The following is a 27,809-nucleotide window of genomic DNA, read 5'->3' as shown; positions in this document are numbered from 1 at the left end:
ATGGGTGGAAACCAAACAAGGAGAGAAGTAACTTAGAACTAAGGAGAAATTTCCTGACAGTCCAAACCGTTAATCGGTGGAACAGCTTGCCTCCAGAAGTTGTGAATGCCCCAACACTGGAAGTTTTTAAGCATACGTTGGATAACCATCTGTCTGAAGTAGTGTAGGGTTTCCTGCCTAAGCAGGACTAGGGTTAGACTAGAAGACCTTCAAGGTCCCTTCCAACTATGTTGTTGTTGTTATCATCATCATCATCATCATCATCATCATCATCATCATCATCATCATAGAAACATAGAAGACTGATGGCAGAAAAAGATCTCATGATCCATCTAGTCTGCCCTTATACTATTTCCTGTATTTTATCTTAGGATGGATAGATGTGTATCCCAGGCATGTTTAAATTCAGTTACTGTGGATTTACCAACCACATCTGCTGGAAGTTTGTTCCAAGGATCTACTTCTCTTTCAGTAAAATAATATTTTCCTCATGTTGCTTTGGATCTTTCCCCCAACTAACTTCAGATTGTGCCCCCTTGTTCTTGTGTTCACTTTCCTATTAAAAACACTTCCCTCCTGAACCTTATTTAACCCTTTAACCTATTTAAATGTTTCGATCATGTCCCCCCTTTTCCTTCTGTCCTCCAGACTATACAGATGGAGTTCATTAAGTCTTTCCTGATACGTTTTATGCTTAAGACCTTCCACCATTCTTTTGCCCGTCTTTGGACCCGTTCAATTTCGTCAATATCTTTTGTTCTGTCGGGCTCTCTGGTAGGCTCCTCCCAAAAATTCACAGGTACAAATTTCAGACACACACACGTTTGAAAATTCAAAACAATGTTCTTTATAATGAAAATTCATTTAAACTAAGCCCTCTTTTGGTATAGCAAAGAGCACTCGTCTCCAAACAAGTGGTAATTTGTACAAGTCCCTTACCAGTTCTGTGATACTTAGCTTGCAGCTGTGAGGCAATTCACAGTCCTTCTTCTTTCACAAAGTGAAACACACTTTGCTCTGGTTTAGTTTCAAAGCAGGGAAAAATCAGCACACAAAAGGTCAAAGTCAGTAAAGCAGTCACGAAACACAACGATCAGATAATCCTCCACAATGGCCAAACCCACAGGCTGCTATTTATACCAGCCTCACTAATCACCACAGCCCCATCCAACCACAGGTGGCCTCCTTTTCTTTGATAATAATCTCTCAGTTGTTGTTGCCTATGCATCGCTCTCCGCATGCATGGCTGTATCATTAACTCTTGTTCCGAATCCAAGGAGGAGCTAGATAATTGATCTCCTTCTGAGCTGTCTGCCACACTCTCCTCCTCCCTGTCACTCATGTCTTCTTGGTCAGAGGAGCCTTCATCATCAGATTCCACCGGGGGCAAAACAGGCCTGCAGCATGTGGATATCTCCCCCACATCCACAGTCCTTGGGGCAGGAGCTGGGCCAGAGCTAACCACAACATCTTTTTGTAGGTGAGGTCATTATCTTCCTTTTGGTCTACACTGGGTTACCATTTCAATAGCCCTCAAATGGCAGTCAAAGTGACCGTTTTTGCTTGAAAGATGATAAATTCAGCAGCAGTCTGCCCTGACTGAAAGGAGATTTTGCTTTATGTGAATAACTAATCCAAACTCTGATTTTGTCGCATTCTTCTATTTCGACATCCGCCTCCAAGGCCCCCAGCCCCTAAATTGTTCTGCTCTTTTCAGCTATTTTTTTTGTTTTTTGATACGGTGCCATTTTGTTTTTATTATTTAAAAGCTCTAAGACTTCGGAGCTCAGAGCTGAAACTTAATCATGTCCACCCCCTCCCCGCGTTTTATTAATAGAAGCCACTTCCTTCATCAAAAATGGCACGCAGAGAGGAATATGAGAAATTAGCCATAGGTGATAACAGCCTCCATACCGGTTCTGCGAAGAGCACAGTGGAGATGCAGCTCCAACTCAGTGGCCAAATTTAATGAAGGCACAAAATGAAAGTAATGGCTCCCACATGAACAGGAACTACAGCTGTGGAAGAAAGTCCCGATCTCCGAAATCAAGCAGAGTTTCTTCTTCCAAAGATTTACTTGTAAAACATGGCGGTAGGAGGGTTGAAAAAGTCAAGCTGTTGACTGCAACTCTGCTATCAAAGTCCCACCCTCTTTTATAAGCATCAGTGCCAGTGGTAGGATTCAAAACCTTTTCATGGGTAAATTTTTTTAAAAAAAATTCCTCCATACAAACTTAGAAATATAGAAGACTGACGGCAGAAAAAGACCTCATGGTCCATCCAGTCTGCCCTTATACTATTTCCGGTATTTTATCTTAGGATGGATATATGTTTATCCCAGGCATGTTTAAATTCAGTTACTGTGGATTTATCAACCATGTCTGCTGGAAGTTTGTTCCAAGGATCTACTACTCTTTTAGTAAAATAATGTTTTCTCATGTTGCCTTTGATCTTTCCCCCAACTAACTTCAGATTGTGTCCCCTTGTTCTTGTGTTCACTTTCCTATTAAAAACACTTCCCTCCTGGACCTTATTTAACCCTTTAACTTATTTAAATGTTTTGATCATGTCCCCCCCTTTTCCTTCTGTCCTCCAGACTATACAGATTGAGTTCATTAAGTCTTTCCTGATACGTTTTATGCTTAAGACCTTCCACCATTCTTGTAGCCCGTCTTTGGACCTGTTCAATTTTGTCAATATCTTTTTGTAGGTGATAATATGGTTATTTCTTCACATCCCTGCATTATGTACTTGACAAAATGAATGAATGAACTTTTTTCCATACATTTCAAAATTCAGTGATACCACGTCTTACAAACTTAATTGGTTCCGGGATGAGGTTTGTAAGGTGAAAAGTTTGTAAGACGATACAATGTTTCCCATAGGAATCAATGGAAAAGCGATTAATGCGTGCAAGCCCAAAACTCAGCCCTTTTCACAGCCGAAGCGCCCGTTTTTACGCTGCTGGGATTGCCCTGAGGCTCCCCTCCATGGGAAACCCCACCTCCAGACTTCCGTGTTTTTGTGATGCTGCAGGGGAATCCCAGCAGGGGAATCCCAGCAGTACAAAAATGGGTGCTTTGCTGGCAACGGAAGTCCGGAGGTGGGGTTTCCCAGCGAGGGGAGCCTCAGCGAAATTGCAGCATCGCAAAAACACGGAAGTCCTCGAAACCCCACCTCCGGACTTCCGTGTTTTTGTGATGCTGCGATTTCGCTGAGGCTCCCCTCGCTGGGAAACCCAACCTCCAGACTTCCGTTGCCAGCAAAGCCCCCGTTTTTGCGCTGCTGGGATTCCCCTGCAGCATTGCAAACACACGGAAGTCCAGAGGTGGGGTTTCCCAGCGAGGGGAGCCTCAGCGAAATTGCAGCATCGCAAAAACACGGAAGTCCTCGAAACCCCACCTCCGGACTTCCGTGTTTTTGTGATGCTGCGATTTCGCTGAGGTTCCCCTTGCTGGGAAACCCAACCTCCAGACTTCCGTTGCCAGCAAAGCCCCCGTTTTTGCGCTGCTGGGATTCCCCTGCAGCATTGCAAAAACACGGAAGTCCAGAGGTGGTGTTTCCCATGGAGGGGAGCCTCAGGGGAATCCCAGCAGTGCAAAAACGGGCGCTTCGCTGACAACAGAAGTCCGGAGGTGGGGCATCCCAGTGGCGGCGGCTTGGGTTTGTAAGGTGAAAATAGTTTGGAAGAAGAGGCAAAAAAAAATCTTAAACCCCGGGTTTGTATCTCGAAAAGTTTGTATGACGAGGGGTTTGTAAGACGAGGTATCACTGTAGTTGGGTTACAGTAAAAACAGTATTATGAGAATATTTCATTCATTCAGATCTAGGATGTGTTCTTTGAGTGTTCCCTTTATTTTTTTCAACAGTATATTTTAACCTCAATTTTACCATCAGGTCTATAGCATAGTTTAAGCTTGGAGAAAATTTAGATTTACCCCCCCCCCCCAAGACTCTTACCTGGCGTTTTTAATTCTGCAAGACCTAAATAGAACAGTTGTGTTTCCTGTGGATTTTGTTCTACTCTGGAGCTAGTTGTGGAAACCGACATAATTCAAAAAGATGCCTTGTGCTTTTTCTTCCCCTTCTTCGCCCTAAAAAGCCATTGTCTCATTTCCTCCGCACTCCTTACAAATTAAGCTGGCAGAACCGCTCGGCCTCACTTTTATCTCTTTATCTCTGCCTGAAACCAGACTCTCGTCTTAGACAAGATGGAATGATTTCAGCCGAGAAACTCTGCAACCGGTACCATCTAAGAAGCAAAAAACCTAGACTTGAGGCTTCTGCCTGCGCAATTTGAGGCTCCTTGTTTTGCTAGGCCCCGGGGAGAAGCTTGTAAAGAGGCAAACCTTTCTTTATGACTGAAATGTGAAGGCACATGTGGATATCTTTGCAAGAATTCCACCCGTCGTAATTATTCCTTTGTGCTAAATATGAAAAAAAAAGTGAAGGGGAAAAAAAGAATTCTCATCTTACTGAGAATTCTATATTAGGACAGTGCAGGCTATGTTGGAGAAAATGAAAGTTGTAATGGACAATGTCATTTTGAATCTGTAGGTGGGGACTCTGTTTTCATTTCCCTGCCTTTTCAGAGAATTGTGAATAGTTTTGTTTTTTCTTTTCTTTTCAGCAAAATGCTTTTGCTTAAGTTACCAATTCATAAGTGCTTTCATGTGTTTTTTCACCCATGATCCTTGGAACAAACTTCCAGCAGACGTGGTAGATAAATCCACAGTAACTGAATTTAAACATGCCTGGGATAAACATATATCCATCCTAAGATAAAATACAGAAAATAGTATAAGGGCAGACTAGATGGACCATGAGGCTTTTTTCTGCCATCAGACTTCTATGTTTCTATGATACTCTGCAATGAAAGGAGAGGATTCCAAAACTAGAGTGATCCCTCGTTTTTCGCGGGGGATGTGTACCAAGACCACCCGCGAAAAACGAATTTCCCTGAAGTAGAGGAAAGATATTTTTGTATGTATTGATTGATTGATTGATTGATTGATTTGTATGCCGCCCCTCTCCGTAGACTCGGGGCGGCTAACAACAATGATAAAAACAGCATGTAACAATCCAATCCAATACTAAAATAACTAAAAACAACCTTATTATAAAAACCCAATCATACATACAGACATACCATGCGTAAATTGTAAAGGCCTAGGGGGAAAGAATATCTCAGTTCCCCCATGCCTGACGGCAGAGGTGGGTTTTAAGAAGTTTATGAAAGGCAAGGAGGGTGGGGGCAATTCTAATCTCTGGGGGGAGTTGATTCCAAAGGGCCGGGGCTGCCACAGAGAAGGCTCTTCCCCTGGGTCCCGCCAAACGACATTGTTTAGTTGACGGGACCCGGAGAAGACTCACTTTGTGGGACCTAACTGGTCGCTGGGATTCGTGCAGCAGAAGGCAGTCCCTGAGATAATCGAGTATTAATGAGTATTTGGACTTTTAAACCCCTCCCTGTATTGTTAACAACCCACCGCTGCTGACCGCTGAGAGACACCGGCTTCTCTCAGCTACCGCACAGGCTGAAGGAAATCGCCGCTGCAGTCCCCCCCCCCCTCCCCACACACAAACCATCCCTGCCCCGGTGTTCTTTTCCCTTTGAAAAAACTCATGAAGTAGCGAACCCGTGAAAGATGAACCGCGAAGTGGTGAGGGATTACTCTATACCCATATTTGGGGCTTAAATTGTCCGCCTTTCGCCTACTAAATGAAGCTTTGTTCTTCTTAGATCTTTGCGTTTTTAACCAACACTGTTGCTCTAGCCCCGTGATTAGGCGGGGGTTCCACTTACCGGCCGCTATCCTCCAGGATCATCGCGGACACTCGCGTGCCTGTCAGCGCAAGATTTGGCTTCTGCGCATGTGCAGCAAGCGAAATCTTGTGCAAAGACATTCTTGCGTGTGAGATTTTGCCAATTTTCGGTGATTTCTTTGCTTCTGCACATGCACAGAAGCAACCCCCCCAAAAAATCGGCAAAATCTCATGCACAAGAGCATCCTTGCATGAGATTTTTCTGCATGCACAGAAGCTGAATCTTGCGGTGGGGGTGCACGCACTTGTGGTGTGGGCATGTGTGAATGCTCCCGGCCTGTTTCGGTAGCGCCGGGAATGGTAGCCTTCCATTGGCCATGACTGAGTGTATGACTGAGAGTTAATCCTACCTTTGTTGGATCTTGGGTAAGGGTAGTTCCTTATGAATAGAACTAGCTATCTCTTTCTCTCTTGAGAGCTGACATCTGCTGGAGGCTGCTTTCTGTCTCCAAGAGCATGTTGCTCCATTTCTCATCCAGGGAAATATCATATTCTACCTTTTCAATATTTCCCAAAATATTTCATCTTTCTAGGAGGGGGTGGGTGCTAACTTTCTACACTGGGAATATTGTCCAATTGGTGATAATAGTCTTGGGGAATGCCTGGTAGCCCAGAACTTTTGGAAAGAAGTGCAAGAGGACACCAATAGGATGTTAAACATATGTTGAACAATTACAAAGGAAATGGCGGTACTGGTCAAAAGGAACGAGATGGGAGAATGTAGAGAAATAAAAGAAGCAGTGATAGAAAGTGCAATAACAGTACTAGGCTGGAAGGATGCGACAAAATGAACAATGCAAAATTGGTACCGGTACATCGTAGATCATATTCAATTTGAGATTATGGACAAAAGGATGAATTCGGTTAATGAAACTGATTTGCGACAACTGATGGGACGTTGGGACAAGGTAAGACGATATATGGTTAGTAGAATCCGTGACCCAGCTACAAGGAATAAATTGGAATCACTTTATAATAGGTAAATAGATATTTTGCTCTTGAGTTAAAATGGTATATATAAGAAAACACCCCCAATTTGGTGGTGGGGTGTGAATGTTTGTCTGCTGCTGGGCACCAATCACAGAGCACTTGTTGTATGTTGTGTGTGTGTTTATATTCTATAAAATCAATTAAAAAGTTTAATTTAAAAAAGGGAATATTGCCCAATTCATGTGTAGTTTTGCTCACAGTCTCATTCACGGCAGCCCTTAGATTTTAGCATTAGCATTTATACTTATATACTACTTCATAGTACTTTTGCAGCCCTCTCTAAGCGGTTTACAGAATCGGCATATTGCCCCCAAACAATCTGGGTCCTCATTTGACCCACCTCGGAAGGATGGAAGACTGAGTCAACCTTGAGCCGGTGGTGAGATTTGAACTCCTGAATTACAGCTAGCAGTTAGCTGAAGTATCCTGCAATGCTGCACTCAAACCACGGCGCCACTACGACTCAGTATTTCTCCTCTCCCCCCAAAAATGTTTGAATGCAATCTCTGACTACCAATAGTTTAAGTGGCAGGTGATTGCAAAGACCCCGAGAAGACTCGGAGAAGCCGCTGTAGGTCAGATGGACCAGGAAGCAATTTCCTCTTTCCAAAATTCCAGTGCTAAATTGAGGGTGAGAAGGGAACCACATGTAGCTAGAAGATCTGCTTTTGGTTCTCCTGGTTTATTTGTTTATCTTAAAACAGCTGCAGGAACAGGTCTGGTTATCATCACAGCTGTGGTGCTAAAGAAAAACATAGGGTAAAAATCGCTTTTAGCCCCAGAGTAGAAAGGGAAAGAAAAATACAGTATTAAAATTGATTCTATTAAGATCAGATGGCCCCTATCTTCGGCATTCTCCCTTTCCTTAGGAAAAATGAGAATTACAGTGGTCCCCCGAGTTTCGCGATCTCGATCTTTGCGAAACGCTATATCGCGATTTTTCCACCCGATGATGTCACTCCCTTCCTTTCTCATCTTTCTTTCTCTCTCTCTTTCTCTATCTTGCTTCTTCCTCTCTCACACTCTCTTCCTCCCTCTTTCATCTCTTTCTTTCCTTCTCTCTCTTTCTCTATCTCTCCCCCTCTTGCTCTCGAGCGGCGGGCGGCACCCAGGGAAGGTTCCTTCGGCCGCCCACCAGCTGATCTGCTCGGCAGCGCAGTAGCAGCGAGGAGCCGAAGATGGGGTTTCCCCTTTGCGTGGGCAACGGGGAAACACCATCTTCAGCTCCTCGCTGCTACTGCGCTGCTGAGCAGATCAGCTGGTGGGCGGCCGAAGGAACCTTCCCTGGGTCTTCAACTCCCAGAGCGGCGGACAAGCGGCGGCCGGACAAGCGGCGGACAAGCGGCGGCCGGACAAGAAAAGCGGCGGCCGGACAAGCGGCGGGCGGACAAGAAAAGCGGCGGCCGGACAAGCGGACAAGCGGCGGACAAGCGGAAAAGCGGCGGAAAAGCGGGCAGGCAGGCGGCTCCTCAGCTGCTGGGTCTTCCCAGGTGCGGAAGTAAAAACACCATCTGCGCATGCGCGGCCATCGAAAAAGGGGCGCGCATGCGCAGATGGTGTTTTTACTTCCGCACCACTACATCCCGAAAAATCGATTATCGCGAGGGGTCTTGGAACGGAACCCTTGCGATAATCGGGGGATCACTGTATTGTCCCATCCCTTGTGGACAGCAGATCTTACATAAGTACATAAGTGCGGCCGCGAGAGCTATCGTGGGGCTTCCTAGATTCCCTCACATTTCTGCAACACTCCGTGGCCTGCATTGGCTGCCGATCAATTTCCGGTCACAATTCAAAGTGTTGGTTATGACCTTTAAAGCCCTACATGGCATTGGGCCAGACTAGCTCCGGAACCGCCTGCTACCGCGCAAATCCCAGCAACCGATAAGGTCCTACAGAGTTGGCCTTCTCTGGGTCCCGTCGACCAAACAATGTCGTTTGGCGGGCCCCAGGGGAAGAGCCTTCTCTGTGGCAGCCCCGGCCCTCTGAAATCAACTCCTCCCGGAGATTAGAACGGCCCCCACACTCTTTGTCTTTCGTAAATTACTCAAGACCCATACCACCAGGCATGGTGGAGTTGAGACACCTTTCCCCCAGGCTTTTTTTATATATTTATGTTTGGGTATGTATATGTTGTTTGCTTTTTAAAATATGATAGGGTTTTATGTGCTTTTTAATATTAGATTTGTTTTCACTTGAATATTGTTTTTATTATTGTTTTGAGCCACCCCGAGTCTTCGGAGAGGGGCGGCATACAAATCTAATAAATAATAACAATAAATAAAGTGCACCAGAGTGCCTACCATCCCCTGTCCTATTGTCCCTCCTATATCTCCTATATCTTCTCTTCTATACCTATATCTTTTCCTGCTATTCTCTCATCATTATATTTTACTCCTTTATTTTCTCCTCTATTCTCCCTTTAATACATTCTACCTGATTATATCCTCTATAACCCTCATTGTGTATTATTGTGTATTGGACAAAACAAATAAACAAACAAATAAAAAATAAATAAATCTTGCTAAAAGATGGGTGTGGAAGCTTTTGTCAGCTCATAAAGTGATTGCTGATCTCTTTGTGGTCCCCTGCTCCTGAACTCTGCTTTACCGCTGAATATTTTATGCCTGGGGGAGATCAAACTTGGACTAGAAGACCTCCAAGGTCCCTTCCAACTCTGTTGGTGGTGTTGCTATTGTTGTTATCATCCCTCATCAACTATTTTCTCCCCACACCTTCAAAATTCTTGAATGTTAAAAGAAATTGCAAGCAAAAAAAAAACATGAACAGGTTCAGATCTGATTAAAACTTGGATTGGAGACCGACGGGAATTACTAGGGGCTGAAGGCTAGAAGGAGAATTTTTGAAATCCATATTATTGTCAAGGCAACTCCATGGATGTGTCTATGAAATCTCCAGGAGTCAAGCACAACTCAAGGGAGATGTATCTTTATATTTTGTGTCCTTAATAATAATTAACAGTGTCCTAAAATGAACTGAAAGGAGTTGTGTTTTTGCCACAATAAAGGCTACAGTGGTTCAAAAGAAAGACCAAGGAATAAGCCAGCTGTGGAAATTCCACTGAAGAACTTCTGTGGCCAATTAATGGGACATAATGTAAATATTGTTCCATTAATTGAAAGAATCTGGTGACTCGTTGACCGACCCAAAGATACCCAGATGGCTTTCATGTGCAACAGAAGACCAGAGCTGGCATTTTCTACATTGCTAATTCAGAACATGAACTACCACACTACATTTTTTTTCCAATGTCCCTGCCATGCCAGCTTTGTGTCTCTCAGTAACCCAAATGTTAAATGTTGTCCACCTCTACAATTATAGAATTATCTGTGCGGTGAACATTTGAGTACAGTTGCTTAATCCATTTTATTCGGTTGTTATGGGCTTGTGAATCTTTCTTTCTAATTAAGCCACCAGTCACCGTGAGTTAGAACAGACTGATTTAAGAGATGGTTATCTAAAGAGCTAACTGCAATTGTTTTCACTACCAATGAAAAAATCTGTCTGTCTGTTTATCTGTCTGTCTGTCTGTCTGTCTGTCTGTCTGTCTGTCTGTCTGTCTATCTATCTATCTATCTACTGTATCTATCTACTGTATCTATCTATCTATCTATCTATCTATCTATAGTGTATAAATTTCTACCTACCTACCTATCGATTGATTGATCGATCGATCAATCAATCAATTGTATATACCTTTCTACCTACCTGTCTGTCTGTTTGTCTATCTATCCATCATCTACCTATCGTATATACCTTTCTACCTACCTACCTACGTACCTATCTATCCTATCTATCTATCTATCTATCTATCATCTGTTTGTCTGTCTGTCAGTGTCTGTCTGTCTGTCTGTATGTATGTCTCTATCTATATCTATCTATCTATCTATCTATCTATCATCTGTCTATCTATTGATTGGTCTGTGTATATCTATCTATCTATTTCTATCTATTTATCTATCTATCTATTTCTATCTATCTATCTATCTATCTATCTATTTCTATCTATCTATTTCTATCTATCTATCTATCGATCTATCATCTACCTACAGTATCTCTATCTGCAATCTGTCTGCGTATTATCTCTCTCTCCCTCCCTCCCTCCCTCCCTCCCTATCTATCTATCTATCTATCTATCTATCTATCTATCTATCTATCATCTTTCTGTCTGTCTACCTGCCTGCTTGCCTGCCTGCCTGCCTGCCTACCTACCTACCTACCTACCTACCTACCTACCTATCTATCTATCTATCTATCTATCTATCTATCTATCATCTATCTGAATAACAGTGTTGCAAGGGACCTTGGAAATCTTCTAGTCCAATCTCCAGCTTTCTCGCTTTCATATTTCTTAACCACCCATCTTCCTCAGGGAGAAACTCTATCACAGAAAAAAAAACCTATGCAGCTAAAGCCAGAAACTAAAAAATGGATATTTCCCCCCTAATCTGTTAAGGGATTTAACAAATTAACAGAGTTGGAAGGGACCTTGAAGGTCATCTCGTCCAATCCCCTGCCCAAGCAGTAGACCCTAAATCTGCCTCTACCTAGGATGGAACTCACAACCTCATGAGTGTGAGGCAAGAGCTACAGGCCACAATGGGAAATGGTTCCGTAGCTGGTTCATGACTCAGTTATTACAACAGCTACTGGCGTGTTTTGATTACGAGATGCTCTGCATATAAATCTAATCCATTGTCTTCAGAAGGGGACTTCAATTTGCCACTGGTGATTCTATGGGAAAACAAAAGGTGACATTCATCTGGTTTTATAAGATACAGTTCTTTCGTGGTCCCTTCAGTTTACACATCTGTTCAGTTGATGTCCTGTCTTCCTAATCAAGCAAGCCCTCAACAAAGACGGTGAAGAGAAAGGGCCACCAACCCTGTGCACTTGATTTATATCAAATTGGTCTGTTTAACTTATGAGATTAGTACAGATACCATATTTTTGGAGTATAAGACGCACCGTAGTTTTTGGGGAGGAAAATAGGGAAAAGGATCTGCTTGTCAGGTATCCATCTGGCTAGCATCCTTAGTCTGGTCAGCTTCAGTACATTATTTCATCCCCTGGTCAGAGCTTTAAAAAAACTTTATTCGGAGAGAGTAACAATGAAAGAGCTTGCAAGCGGTTAGGGCTAGAAAAAAACAAGTTAGAGGGATGAAAAAACCCTGCAAAGACTTAGGGCTTGGAAAACATTCTTCGCAAAGAGTAACAATGAAAGAACCTGCATGGTAAGAGCCAGGAAGATCATTAGCACCTGGTTAGGGCTTGGGAAAAAAGCTGCGAAAAAAGCTACATTCAGAGTATAAGATGCACCTGAATTTTCAGCCTCTTTTATTTATCTATTTATTTATTTTATTTATTTATTTATTAGATTTGTATGCCGCCCCTCTCCCAAAACTCGGAGCAGCTCCCAACAACAATACACAATAAAAATCCAATGATTAAAAACAGAACAGTAAAAACCCTTAATTTAAAAACAATTGTACAACCCAAACAAACCATTCATAAAACAGAGCGGCCGAGGGGAATCAATTTCCCCATGCCTGGTGGCAGAGGTGGGTTTTTAGGAGTTTGCGAAAGGCAAGGAGGGTGGGGTCAGTCCTGATCTCCGGGGGGAGTTGATTCCAGAGGGCCGGGGCCACCACAGAGAACGCTCTTCCCCTGGGTCCCGCCAGACAGCATTGTTTTGTCGACAGGACCCGGAGAAGGCCAACTCTGTGGGACCTAATTGGCCACTGGGATTCGTGCGGCAGAAGGCGGTCCTAGAGATATTCTGGTTCGATGCCATGAAGGGCTTTATAGGTCATAAATAACCAACACTTTGAATTGTGACCGGAAACTAATTGGCAACCAATGCAGACTGCGGAGTGTTGATGTGACATGGGCGTATCTGGGAAAGCCCATGATTGCTCTCGCAGATGCATTCTGCACGATCTGAAGTTTCCAAACACTCTTCAAAGGTAGCCCCATGTAGAGAGCATTACAGTAGTCGAACCTCCTGGTCCAGGTAGGGCCGCAACTGGTGCATCAGGCGAACCTGCCCCCCCCCGCCACAGCCGAAAGATTGTTCTCTAATGTTTTAGGGAGAAAAAGGGTGCGTCTTGTACTCCAGAAAATACGGTAGGTCTGCATACCAATTGAGTGAAATAAGAAATAGTAAAAACCTTCCAAACTGAAACAAGAAGCAGTTCTGTCTTGAGAAAAATGGGGTGGGGATGAAACCTTACAACTCTTACTTAATAATTGTTGAATTTCAGGCATTTCTTCTTTGGGAAACGGAATTGTAACTGAAAAAAGAAACATAGAAACATAGAAGACTGACGGCAGAAAAAGACCTCATGGTCCATCTAATCTGTCCTTATACTATTTTTGTATTTTATCTTAGGATGGATATATGTTTATCCCAGGCATGTTTAAATTCAGTTACTGTGGATTTACCAACCACATCTGCTGGAAGTTTGTTCCAAGCATCTACTGCTCTTTCAGTCAAATAATATTTTCTCATGTTGCTTTTGATCTTTCCCCCAACTAACTTCAGATTGTGTCCCCTTGTTCTTGTGTTCACTTTCCTATTAAAAACACTTCCCTCCTGGACCTTATTTAACCCTTTAACATATTTAAATGTTTCGATCATGTCCCCCCTTTTCCTGCTGTCCTCCAGACTATACAGATTGAGTTCATTAAGTCTTTCCTGATACGTTTTATGCCTAAGACCTTCCACCATTCTTGTAGCCCGTCTTTGGACCCGTTCAATTTTGTCAATATCTTTTTGTAGGTGAGGTCTTGAGAAAAAGAAGCAGTTCGATCTTGAGAAAAATGGGGTGGGGATGAAACTTTACAACTCTTACTTAATAATTGTTGAATTTCAGGCATTTCTCCTTTGGGAAACAGCATTGTAAACAATAATTCAATAATTCTGGTTGAGAATGATTAACTCGTTCCATTTTAAATTGGAGGCTTATTTATACAGTGTCCTACAGAAGTATAAGAAGCTAGAAACCTACTCCGAGTTCTTTTTCCATTCTCAGTTTTAATACAAGAGGGAAATACTGTTCACACATTGGTTTCATCAATGAAAATTATTGATTAATTTTTTCTAAAGTGTGCAATAGGGTTGATATTCCTGGAGGGGTCTGTAATATGGTAAATGATTTAGCTTTACTAGATAAATGGTCAAAGCAATGGAAACTGCAGTTTAATGTTTCCAAATGTAAAATAATGCACTTGGGGAAAAGGAATCCTTAATCTGAGTATTGCATTGGCAGTTCTGTGTCAGCAAAAACTTCAGAAGAGAAGGATTTAGGGGTAGTGATTTCTGACACTTTCAAAATGGGTGAGCAGTATGGTCGGGCAGTAGGAAAAGCAAGTAGGACGCTTGGCTGCTTAGCTAGAGGTATAACAAGCAGGAAGAGGGAGATTGTGATCCCCTTATATAGAGCGCTGGTGAGACCACATTTGGAATACTGTGTTCAGTTCTGAAGACCTCACCTACAAAAAGATATTGACAAAATTGAACAAGGTCCAAAGACGGGCTACAAGAATGGTGGAAGGTCTTAAGCATAAAACGTATCAGGAAATACTTAATGAACTCAATCTGTATAGTCTGGAGGACAGAAGGAAAAGGGGGGACATGATCGAAACATTTAAATATGTTAAAAGGTTAAATAAGGTTCAGGAGGGAAGTGTTTTTAATAGGAAAGTGAACACAAGAACAAGGGGACACAATCTGAGGTTAGTTGGGGGAAAGATCAAAAGCAACATGAGAAAATATTATTTTACTGAAAGAGTAGTAGATCCTTGGAACAAACTTCCAGCAGACGTGGTTGGTAAATCCACAGCAACTGAATTTAAACATGCCTGGGATAAACATATATCCATTGTAAGATAAAATACAGGAAATAGTATAAGGGCAGACTAGATGGACCATGAGGTCTTTTTCTGCCATCAGACTTCTATGTTTCTATGTTTAGTAGGGGAGAAAGAGAAGATTGATGGGAAAGCCAAACATTTGGAAAGCTGAGGGTCATGGAACTTGTGCAGTACAGACCTTGATTAGAAATGAATTGGATACAGGGCAGAGTGCGAAGGTGAAAATAGATAGGGATGGACAAGGATACTTGTACAATCAAAATGTGTATATAAACTTACACATCAGTCATCAATACACACATACAAATGAACCATACTTGCACATCATTCAAATGAGACCGTAAAAAAAAGCTAAGAAGGAGACACGAAGACCAGAACGTATCATCTCTAGCAGATAAGCAGGGATTAGTACCAAGCAAACAATCAAGCAGAAAACAAGAGCCTTATCAAGTAGCAAGGAGACAATCACATCCCACCAAAAATTGCAGCTGCGAGAGCAATCATGGGCTTCCCAAGGCATGCCCATGTTACACCAACACTCTGCAGTCTGCATTGGTTGCCGATCAATTTCCGGACACAATTCAAAGTGTTGGTTATGACCTATAAAGCCCTTCATGGCATCGGACCAGAATATCTCCGGGACCACCTTCTGCCGCACGAATCCCAGCGACCGGTTAGGTCCCACAGAATTGGCCTTCTCCGGGTTCTGTCGACTAAACAATGTCATTTGGCGGGACCCGGGAGAAGAGCCTTCTCTGTGGCGGCCCCGACCCTCTGGAACCAACTCCCTCCAGATATTAGAGTTGCCCCCACCCTCCTTGCCTTTCGCAATCTCCTTAAAACCCACCTCTGTCGTCAGGCATGGGGGAATTGAAATTTTTTCCCTTCCCCCCTAGGCTTATACAATTTATACATGGTATGCTTGTTTGTATGATTGGTCTCTTAAATTGGGGGGGGGGGAGATTACTTTTTAATATTAGATTTGTTACATTGTTTTCTTTATTGTTGTTAGCCGCCCCAAGTCTTCGGAGAGGGGCGGCATACAAATCTAATTAAAAAAAAATTAAAAATGATACAGCAAGTTGCTGTTTATAAATAGGGAGCAAACCCCACACTCACTTACACTCATGATGTTGTGCAGTGATGGGCTCCTATGGGTACGATCGGGTACGCAGAACCGGTAGGAAAATTTTGAATTTTTTTTCTTTTTTTCCCTTCTGGGTTTTAGGTTATGTTTTTCCTATCGCAGTAAATGAGGTTAAATGCGTATAATTTTAGAAGAGCTGTGTGCCCGTGTGTATACACATACATACACATACAGTTTATATAGTAGATAATGTATATTTTTGTGTCCCTGTGTGTAATATTATTATTATTATTATTATTATTATTATTATTATTATTATTATTTAGATTTGTATGCCGCCCCTCTCCATAGAATATATATGTTCACATATGGCATATTTACATAGAATTAAATAATATATTTTGGATGTTCAGTAATAGTAAATAGATAAGGAAATCATATCTCTTTGAGGCGAGGAGACGCCAGGCACCCTAACCCTAACTCTTGACATGAGTGACATCAAGTTGGCCACCTTGATAAGCAAATAAGCAATGAGGAAACAATATTAATAAAAAAACTAGTAGTAATACTAGTGCAGACTTAGTAAATAGTGTGACAGGGTTGAGGGAATTATTTGTTTAGCAGAGTGATGGCGTTTGGAGAAAAACTCTTCTTGTGTCTAGTTGTCTTGGTGTGCTCTGTAAAAGATGTATGCTAATGCTATCTGTAGCTTCATTGTCAAAGTGTTTTAACATGAAGACGTTTTCTTCTAAACTTCAATTGGAATTTTTCTTTAATTCACAGTAAATCTATTGTTCCATCTCTTCTATTTTCAAATAGTATTTTTCTTCTTTTACATAGCAGTCCCTCAGAAATTTGAAAAAAAAGCTTATATTTCCTCATAGTTTCTAGTTCTCAAAGCTAAATCTACTCAATTCGCTCAATCTTTCCTCACAGGACTTGGAGCAGGCATCAAAAGTTCTGGGTCCTGTTTTCATTGTTCTCCCAACTCTCTCTTTCAACAATTATTTTATTTATTTTATTTATTTATTTTGTCCAATAAACAATGAGGGTTTTAGTGGGTATATATCTATATACACATAGTAAAATACATGATAAAGGTTATAGAGGAGATACTCATAGTAAAATATATCTAAGAAAGAATAGAAAATAAGGTATAGGAATAGAACATATCAATGAAAGAATAAAAGAAGAGATATAGGAATAGAAGAAAGGTATAGGCGATATAGCAGAGCAATAGGACAGGGGACAGAAGGCACTCTAGTGCACTTGTACTCGCCCCTTACTGACCTCTTAGGAATCTGGATAGGTCAACCGTAGATAATCTAAGTGTAAAGTGCTGGGGGTTTGGGGATGACACATTGGAGTCAGGTAATGAGTTCCACGCTTCGACAACTCAGTTACTGAAGTCATATTTTTTACAGTCAAGTTTGGAGCGGTTAATATTAAGTTTAAATCTGTTGTGTACTCTTGTGTTGTTGTGGTTGAAGCTGAAGTAGTCGCCAACAGGCAGGACGTTGTTCTGAAGCATACCTACAAATGGCTTATTCCTGTCTATCTTCCAGCTCCCCTGGTACCTGTTTGTTATAACAAATGTGGGGTTGGATTCCCTTTAACCTGGTGCTGTTCTTATAATTCAAAAATATTTTCCACAGTTAGGTAATTATTGGAATTGTGTCCAGATTTTCTGCAGGGCATCAAGTAGAAGAAATCTGGAAGTACGCATTAAGACAAATGATTCCTTTTTCAAGTCACCTCCAGCAATTCTGACTACTTCCAGCACATTTCAAACCCAAACAAAACTTAATGGAATATATAATCAGGATGCTCTGGGCTTTATATAGATTTTCGACAGCGGAATTTCCCTCCTTGGCTAGGAGTATCTAAACAGTAGGGTATATACAGATTGTGAAAAGCCAAATTTGAGGGTGCTTCTGCTCTGGCAATCTCATGCTTCTGCTCTGGCAATCTCACCAGAACTTACAAAACTTTCGCCAGACCCATCCTCGAATACAGCTCATCAGTTTGGAACCCATATCGCATCTCAGACTTTAACACCCTTGAAAATATCCCAAGATACTTCACCAGAAGAGCCCTTCACTCCTACACTCGAAACAGAATACCCTACGAGACTAGACTTTCAATCCCTGGGCCTAGAAAGTTTAGAACTAAGATGCCTTAAACAAGATCTAAGTATTGCCCACAAGATCATATGCTGAAACGTCCTGCCTGTCGGCGACTATTTCAGCTTCAACCACAACAACACAAGAGCACACAACAGATTTAAATTTAATATTAACCGCTCCAAACTTGACTGTAAAAAAATACGACTTCAGTAACCGAGTTGTCGAAGCGTGGAACTCATTACCGGACTCCATAGTGTCATCCCCAAACCCCCAACACTTTACCCTTAGATTATCTACGGTTGACCTATCCAGATTCCTAAGAGGTCAGTAAGGGGCAAGTACAAGTGCACTAGAGTGCCTTCTGTCCCCTGTCCTATTGCTCTCCTATATCTCCTATACCTTTCTTCTATTCCTGTATCTCTTCTTCTATTCTTTCATTGATATGTTCTATTACTATACCTTCTTTTCTATTATTTCTTAGATATATTTTACTATGAGTATCTCCTCTATAACCTTCATCATGTATTTTACTATGTGTATATAGATATACAGTGATCCCTCGAGTATCGTGAGGGTTACGTTCCAAGACCCCTTGCGATACTCGATTTTTCGCAATATAGTGGTGCAGAAGTAAAAACACCATCTGCGCATGCGCACCCTTTTTTCCATGGCCGCGCATGCGCAGATGGTGTTTTTACTTCCGCACCTGGGAAGACCCAGGGAAGGTTCCTTCCGCCGCCCAGCAGCTGATCTGCTCGGCAGCGCCGCAGCAGCGAGGAGCCGAAGATCGGGGTTTCCCCGACGCCCACGCAAAGGGGAAACCCCGATCTTCGGCTCCTCGCTGCTGCCGCGCCTGCCGCTTGTCCGCCCGCCACTTGTCCGCCGCCTGCCTGCCCGCCGCTTGTCCGCCCGCCGCTTGTCCGCCTGCCACTTGTCTGCCGCTTGTCCGCCGCTTGTCCGCCCGCCGCTTGTCCGCCCGCCGCTTGTCCGCCGCTTGTCTGCCCGCTGCTTGTCCGCCCGCCGCTTGTCCACCGCTTGTCCGCCCGCCGCTTGTCCACCCGCCGCTTGTCCGCCCGCCGCTTGTCCGCCCACCGCTTGTCCGCCCACCGCTTGTCCGCCGCTTGTCCGCCCACCGCTTGTCCGCCGCCTGCCTGCCCGCCTGCCCGCCGCTCGGTGCACGAGAGAGGGAAAGTGAGAAAAAGAGGGAGAGCAATAGGGGGAGAGATAGAGAAAGAGAGAGAAGGAAAGAAAGAAAGAGATGAGAAAGGAAGGAAGAGAGTGAGAGAGAGGAAGAAAGAGAGAGAGAGAAGAGTGGAGTATTTTTTAATTAATATTTTCTGAAAAATCGCGATATAGCGTTTCGCGAAGATCGAGATCGTGAAACTCGAGGGATCACTGTATACCCACTAAACCCCTCATTGTGTATTGGACTAACTAACTAACTAACTAACCAAACAAACAAACAAACAAACAAACAAACAATAAATTGACAAAATTGAACGGGTCCAAAGACGGGCTACAAGAATGGTGGAAGGTCTTAAGCATAAAACGTATCAGGAAAGACTTAATGAACTCAATCTGTATAGTCTGGAGGACAGAAGGAAAAGGGGGGACATGATCGAAACATTTAAATATATTAAAGGGTTAAATAAGGTCCAGGAGGGAAGTGTTTTTAATAGGAAAGTGAACACAAGAACAAGGGGACACAATCTGAAGTTAGTTGGGGGAAAGATCAAAAGCAACATGAGAAAATATTATTTGACTGAAAGAGTAGTAGATCCTTGGAACAAACTTCCAGCAGACATGGTAGATAAATCCACAGTAACTGAATTTAAACATGCCTGGGATAAACATACTGTATATCCATCCTAAGATAAAATACAGAAAATAGTATAAGGGCAGACTAGATGGACCATGAGGTCTTTTTCTGCCGTCAGACTTCTATGTTTCTATGTTTCTATAAATAAATAAATAAAAAATAAACTGTATGGGCCAAGGATAGGGAGGGAGAAGGAGGAGGAGAGAATGAGATTCCCGATATTTTTTTTCTCATTTCCTGCCACCCCTTTAAGATGCTGGATAGATGCCAACGTGGGCCTTTTCCAAACAGGAAAGTGCTTGTGCCATTTAAAGGGGGCCGCGAGAGATAGCCTTGGCAAAACTCAACAAAAAAATAATTGAATGCTGACCTGCCGCTTGGTCAAAAGACAGCGGCCAGCATTTGAGTTGGCAAATGCGTTTGCATTTTTAACATGTCTTCCTTTGTCAGTTTGAACGTTTCCAGAATTTAGGAACGGAAAGAAAGAGAAGACTTCAAGGAAGCTATTAGGGACATATAAAATAAACACTGAAAGATATACATTTGGGTAGAGAAGACAGAGAAGTGTTCCCTTCATTGAGAAAGTGCTATTTTAAGGATATATGATGAAGGCTTAGTATATCAACAGAACCTTTTTTGTTATGAGCCAAATCAGAAAGGAAGTGGCTGTAACAAATGAATGGTGTTTTGGCGGAATTCATGGGCTGTACTTCCTGCTAGTAATTTCTTTAACTCTAGACCTATCATAGTTTTTATATTTGTCAGTGTGTGTGTGTATGTGTGATTGTTTTAAACAATTTTCTTTCACCAGCCCCGGTCAACTGTAGCCTAAAACCTGGTTGATGCAAGTATTTTAATCCAGTACATTTGCTGAACATTAATATGTTTAATAAAGTACAGGGGTATCTCTACTTACGAACTTAATTCGTCCTGTGACCAGGTTCTTAAGTAGAAAAGTTTGTAAGAAGAAACAATTTTTCCCATAGGAATCAATGTAAAAGCAAATAATGCGTATGACTGGGGAAAATCACAGGGAGGGTGGAGGCCCTGTTTCCTCCCAGGAGATTCCTAGAGAGGCCCCACAGAGGCTTCTCCCTGCCTTTTCCAGCCCTGTTTCCACCCAGGACATTCCTAGAGGGAGGCTTCTCCCTGCCTTTTCCGATTACAGTTTCAGAGGCTGAAGTTTGTAAGTGAAAAATGGTTCTTGAAAAGAGGCAAAAAAATCTTGGACATCCGGTTCTTATCTAGAAAAATTCGTAAGTAGAGGCATTTGTAGGTAAAGGTACCGCTGTATATACAAACACACGATACAAAGGATGCCAAGGTGATCACTTCCTGGATTCCTTAGCAACCTGCCAGTGACATCAAAGCTCCAAACACCGAATGCGACCCCAAACTTTGCCCGAAGTTTCAAATAATTTCGTGTTCGTGTTCGACATACCGAACACCACAAAATTCGGAACAGACCCAAATTGTGCGGGTTTGGTTCACCCATCACTATTTATTTATTTATTTATTTATTTATTTATTTATTCATTCATTCATTCATTCATTCATTCATTCATTCATTCATTTTGTCCAATGCACAATAATACACAATTAAGGTTATAGAGGATATAGTAGAGAAGAAATACGAGATATAGGAGAGACTATAGGACAGGGGATGGATGGCACTCTAGTGCGCTTATGTATGCCCCTTACTGTCCTCTTAGGAATCTGGAGAGGTCACCCATGGATAGTCTAAGGGTAAAATGTTGGGGGTTAGGAGATGATACTACAGAGTCCGGTAATGAGTTCCACGCTTCGACAACCTGATTACTAAAATCATATTTTTTACAGTCAAGTTTGGAGCAGTTAATATTAAGCTTGAATCTGTTGTGTGCTCTTCTGTTGTTGTGGTTGAAGCTGAAGTAGTCTTTGACAGGCAGGACGTTGCAGCATATGATCTTGTGGGCAATATGTAGATCATGTTTAAGGCGTTGTAGTTCTAAGCTTTCAAGACCCAGGATTGTAAGACTAGTTTCGTAGGGTGTTCTGTTTCGAGTGGAGGAATGAAGGGCTCTTCTTGTGAAGTATCTTTGAACATTTTCAATGTCTGAGATGTGGTATGGGTTCCAAACAGATGAGCTGTATTCGAGGATGGGTCTGGCAAAAGTTTTGTAAGCTCTGGTAAATAGTGTGAGCTTTCCAGAGCAGAAGCTACATAGGATTAAATTAACAACTCTTGAGGCCTTCTTAGCGATGTTGTTGCAGTGGGCTTTGGCACTTAGATCTTTAGTTATTAGTATTCCGAGTACAGTATTACTAATTCGTTTATCACAGGTGTTACGTTCCAGGACCACCCACGATATGCAAAAATCTGCAAAGTAGGGACGCTATATTTATTTAAGTATTTATATACACTATTTTAAGGCTTTATAAATCCTCCCCCACACTTTTACGCTACATAAACCTTTCCCATTCCCTTAATAACCATTCCCACACTGTTCTGTGCGTGCATTGTACCTTTACATTTACTGTAAAATGTTTTGAATTCCTAAACCTACAATGCGCTACTGTACTGAGCCAATCAGGCTCTGGGATACAAAACAGCACTCTCCGGTTGGTCAGTTCTCCATCAATCAACCAATCGTGTGTTGTTTACAATCTCATGTAGACAAGTAGTAGTAGTAGGAAATCTGCGATATATTTTTTCCATTAATATTTTATAAAAACCCGCGATGCACCGACTCCACGAAAGGTGAACCGCGAAGTGGCAAGGGAACACTGTATTGCAAAATCTCTATTTCCTCCCAACCCCTGGGGGAAGGATATTGTAAAATCTCCATTAAGGGTTAAATGAGGTCCAGGAGGGAAGTGTTTTTAATAGGAAAGTGAACACAAGAACAAGGGGACACAATCTGGAGTTATTGGGGGGGAAATCAAAAGCAACATGAGAAAATATTATTTTACTGAAAGAGTCGTAGATTCTTGGAACAAACTTCCAGCAAACGTGGTAGATAAATCCACAGTAACTGAATTTAAACATGCCTGGGATAAACATATATCCATCCTAAGATAAAATACAGAAAATAGTATAAGGGCAGACTAGATGGACCATGAGATCTTTTTCTGCCATCAGTCTTCTATGTTTCTATGATGATGATGATGACGATAACAACAACAACAACAACAACAACAACAACATAGTTGGAAGGGACCTTGAAGGTCTTCTAGTCTAACCCCCTGCTTAGTCAGGAAACACTACGCTACTTCAGACAGATGGTTATCCAACATCTGCTTAAAAATTTCCAGTGTTGGGGCATTCACAACTTCTGGAGGCAAGCTGTTCCACTGATTAACTCTTTTGACTTTCAGGAAATTTCTCCTTAGTTCTAAGTTACTTCTCCCCTTGTTTAGTTTCCACCAATTGCTTCTTGTTCTAGTCTTTTTCTGCCATCAGACTTCTATGTTTCTATTCCCACTCCACTCTGGGGCCAGCCATAGGTGGTATTTGCTGGTTCTCCAAAATACTCACTAGAACTTCCACTACTGGTTCTCTGAACTACTCAAAAATTTCACTACTGGTTCTCCAGAATCTGTCCGAACCTGCTGGACTTCAATTCAATTCAATTTATTAGATTTGTATGTCGCCCCTTATCCGAAGATTCGGGGCGGCTCACTTCACCCCTGCTACCAACCAATCTCTTTAAAAAGGGTGTGCATTGGATAATTGTAGACATAAATGGAAGGAAACCATTCATGTTTTCTGACCTCTCCTGAAACACAGTTCTATTTTGGCAGAATTAAGTTACGCATTTGACTTTCGAATCCAATGCTGTAATAATACCCAGCTGTTGCTTCCATGCAGGATGACAATTCAAGTGGGCAGCAATTTTTCAGTAAACCTCCACACATTTTCAGCATAGTTTCCACAAAACCTTGATTTATGTTTGAGTGTATAGTTTTCCCTCGATTTTCGTGGGGGATGCGTTCCGAGACCGCCAGCGAAAATCGAATTTCCGCGAAGTACAGATGCGGAAGTAAATACACTATTTTTGGCTATGAACCGTATCACAAGCCTTCCCTTAACACTTTAAACCCCTGAATTACAATTTCCCATTCCCTTAGCAACCATTTAGATTATTATTCACTATGTTTATTTATTAAAGTTTATTTAAAAAAATCTATTAAAGACAGACAAAAGTTTGGCGATGACATATGACGTCATCGGGCAGGAAAAACCTGGGTATAGGGAAAAAACCCGTGAAGTATTTTTTTAATTAATATTTTTGAAAAACCGTGGTATAGACTTTTCGCGAAGTTTGAACCCGCGAAAATTGAGGGAACACTGTATCTGTAAAGAGCCTACTTCCTTCCTGTTCCTCTTAAATTTCTGACTTTCTTTTTAACAACATTGGTTATGACCTATAAAGCCCTTCATGGCACCGGACCAGATTATCTCAGGGACCGCCTTCTGCTGCACGAATCCCAGTGACCAGTTAGGTCCCACAGAGTGGGTCTTCTCCGGGTCCCGTCAACTAAACAATGTCACTTGGCGGGACCCAGGAGAAGAGCCTTCTATGTGGTGGCCCCAGCCCTCTGGAACCAACTCCCCCCAGAGATTAGAATTGCCCCCACTCTCCTTGCCTTTCGTAAGCTTCTTAAAACCCACCTCTGCCGCCAGGCATGGGGGAACTGAGATACTCTTTCCCCCTAGGCCTTTACAATTTTATGCATGGTATGTCGGTATGTACGTTTGGTTTTATAATAAGGGTTTTTTAACTGTTTTAATATTGGATTGTTATATGCTGTTTTTATTGCTGTTGTTAGCCGCCCCGAGTCTGCGGAGAGGGGCGGCATACAAATAATAATAATAATAATAATAATAATAATAATAATAATAATAATTTATTGGATTTGTATGCCGCCCCTCTCCGTAGACTCGGGGCGGCTAACAACAATAATAAAAACAGCATGTACAATCCAATAATAAAAAACAACTAAAACCCCTATTATAAAACCAAACATACACACAAACATACCATGCATAACTTGTAATGGCCTAGGGGGAAGGGCTACCTCAGCTCCCCCATGCCTGGCGGTATAAATGAGTCTTGAGTAGTTTACGAAAGACAGGGAGGGTGGGGGCAGTTCTAATCTCCGAGGGGAGTTGGTTCCAGAGGGCCGGGGCCGCCAGAGAGAAGGCTCTTCCCCTGGGGCCCGCCAAACGACATTGTTTAGTCGACGGGACCCGGAGAAGGCCAACTTTGTGGGACCTTATCGGTCGCTGGGATTCGTGCGGTAGCAGGCAGTTCCGGAGGTAATCTGGTCCAATGCCATGTAGGGCTTTAAAGGTCATGACCAACACTTTGAATTGTGACCGGAAACTGATTGGCAGCCAATGCAAGCCATGGAGTGTTGAAGAAACGTTGGCGAATCTTGGAAGCCCCACGATGGCTCTCGCGGCTGCGTTCTGCACGATCTGAAGTCCAATAAGTAAGTAAGTAAGTAAGTAAGTAAGTAAGTAAGTAAGTAAGTAAGTAAGTAAGTAAGTAAGTAAGAAAAAAGAAAGAAAGAAAGAAAGAAAGAAAAACATAAGAAGAGCCATGCTGAATCGGGCCAAAGCCCATCGAGTCCAGCCTTCTGTGTCACACAGTGGCCCACCAATTGTACGTGGGGATCTTGAGCAGAAGAAGGCAAAACCCTCCCTCTTTCATTCATTCACTCTTAAGACAAGAATGCCTTGAGAAGTACCGGTAAAGATCTCAGCTCCAAATATACTCTTAAACACTAAAGACGGTTGTTGTGAATTTGCAGTCAATCGGCATTTTGCATGAGTGGATATTCCTCCTTAATATCTACCAAGTAAAAGCAAGTTTCTATAAATATTCAGAGTTGGTAATTATAACCAGACATTGTCATTAAAATTCAGCAGTCAGCTTCCCTGTAGGCAAAAACGCTCCTTGTAGCAAGGGGCACATTATCAGAATGATGTTTCAGGAAAGGCAGCTGCCATGTAATATTAAGGGCATATTAATGAGCCCACTCCCAACAAAGAAACAAAATAGGTTGGTCCGAAGCCCCTACATCGCATAACAGGGGTGAGGGGTGAAAACATATCTAGAGAAATACTATATATGTAATGGATTAGTGCCCTTTGGTCTTATTTTTTAATAGCCATGCTTTTTTTTATTGCCATAATATACGTAACATGAGAGCAAGAATCAAACTATACACACATACATGAACAAACACACAGACATAGACACATTCCTCCAAAACAAAAGAAGAAGAAGAAACTGTACAAAATACAGAGGAAAAAAAGGAACTCCAGCAAATAAACCAAACCAACACTTTAGGGTAGATCTCTAAAAGTAATCTTGATCGAAACATTTAAATATGTTAAAGGGTTAAATAAGGTTCAGGAGGGGAGTGTTTTTAATAGGAAAGTGAACACAAGAACAAGGGGGCACAATCTGAGATTAGTTGGGGGAAAGATTAGAAGTAATGTGAGAAAATATTATTTTACCAAAAGAGTAGTAGATGCTTGGAACAAACTTCCAGCAGACGTGGTTGGTAAATCCACAGTCACTGAATTTAAACATGCCTGGGATAAACATATATCCATCCTAAGATAAAATACAAAAAAATAGTATTCTGCTGCACGAATCCCAGCGACCAGTTAGGCCCCACAGAGTGGGCCTTCTCCGGGTCCCGTCAACTAAACAATGTCGTTTGGCGGGGCCCAGGGGAAGAGCCTTCTCTGTGGTGGCCCCGGCCCTCTGGAACCAACTCCCCCCGGAGATTAGAATTGCCCCCACCCTCCTCGCCTTTCGTAAGCTCCTTAAAACCCACCTATGCCGTCAGGCATGGGGGGACTTAGATATTCTTTCCCCCTAGGCCTTTACAATTTATGCATGGTATGTTTGTATGTATGTTTGGTTTTACAATAAGGGTTTTTAGTTGTTTAGTATTGGATTTACATGCTGGTTTTTATTACTGTTGTTAGCCGCCCCGAGTCTACAGAGAGGGGCGGCATACAAATCCAATAAATAAATAAATCCTAAGATAAAATACAGGAAATAGTATAAAGGCAGACTAGATGGACCATGAGGTCTTTTTCTACCATCAATCTTCTATGTTTCTGTTTCTATGTTTCTATCTATTTTTAAAAAATATTGAATTAAACTTTACCTCCGCATCAGCTGACTATTTTTTCCTTAGTTTGACAGAGAGCAAAAGCTGGGAATGGATATATTTCTTGAGTTAAACTTTTTGAAGTCTAAAGTGGTAACTTCTTTCCATCAAAGCAAAATTATTTTTTTCAATTGCATTCCAAGATTCAGGAAGTTCCTGAATTTATGTTTTTCCTAAATCGGTACATTCAAGGATTTGGGTAGGTAATTCAATGCCATGTTAATCGTTTTAAATCTTATTTCCTTTCTCTGAATCATATTTAAGAATATTATCAATGCCAAGTCATGATGTTTGGACAAATGATTACATCTCCAGCATAAAAAGGGTGATTTTTGCCCCTTCTTAAAGATCTACTGAGATGTCCACTCGACCTCCACTCGAAACAGAATACCCTACGGGACTAGACATTCAATCCTGGGCCTTAAACAAGATCTAAGTATTGCCCACAAGATCATATGCTGCAACGTCCTGCCTGTCGGCGACTACTTCAGCTTCAACCACAACAACACAAGAGCACACAACAGATTTAAACTTAATATTAACCGCTCCAAACTTGACTGTAAAAAATATGACTTCAGTAACCGAGTTGTCGAAGCGTGGAACTCATTACCGGACTCCATAGTGTCATCCCCAAACCCCCAACACTTTACCCTTAGATTATCTACGGTTGACCTATCCAGATTCCTAAGAGGTCAGTAAGGGGTGAGTACAAGCGCACTAGAGTGCCTTCCGTCCCCTGTCCTATTGCTCTCCTATATCTCCTATACCTTTCTTCTATTCCTATATTTCTTCTTCTAGTCTTTCACTGATATGTTCTATTACTTTATCTTCTTTTCTGTTATTTCTTAGATATATTTTACTATGAGTATCTCCTCTATAACCTTCA

At 42.0% G+C, this 27,809-nt stretch overlaps 1 protein-coding gene across 1 annotated transcript in view; it reads left to right on the top strand.

The window, feature by feature from the left end:
• The window catches only part of LOC139166300 (mastermind-like protein 2), a 108,055-nt gene extending 80,695 nt beyond the window's left edge, over positions 1 to 27,360 (top strand). The window contains exon 2 of the mRNA XM_070749658.1: positions 27,272 to 27,360. Coding sequence (XP_070605759.1) covers positions 27,272 to 27,280 — 9 coding nt within the window. The 3' untranslated portion in view covers positions 27,281 to 27,360. The remainder of the gene's footprint in view (positions 1 to 27,271) is intronic.
• Positions 27,361 to 27,809: the final 449 nt, after the last annotated feature.

The sequence above is a fragment of the Erythrolamprus reginae genome, chromosome 4, assembly GCF_031021105.1.
Source record: "Erythrolamprus reginae isolate rEryReg1 chromosome 4, rEryReg1.hap1, whole genome shotgun sequence".
In the NCBI taxonomy this organism is placed as follows: Eukaryota; Metazoa; Chordata; class Lepidosauria; order Squamata; family Dipsadidae; genus Erythrolamprus; species Erythrolamprus reginae.
The sequence above is the reverse complement of the archived record's forward strand: the minus strand, read 5'-3'. Positions and strand labels throughout refer to the sequence as shown.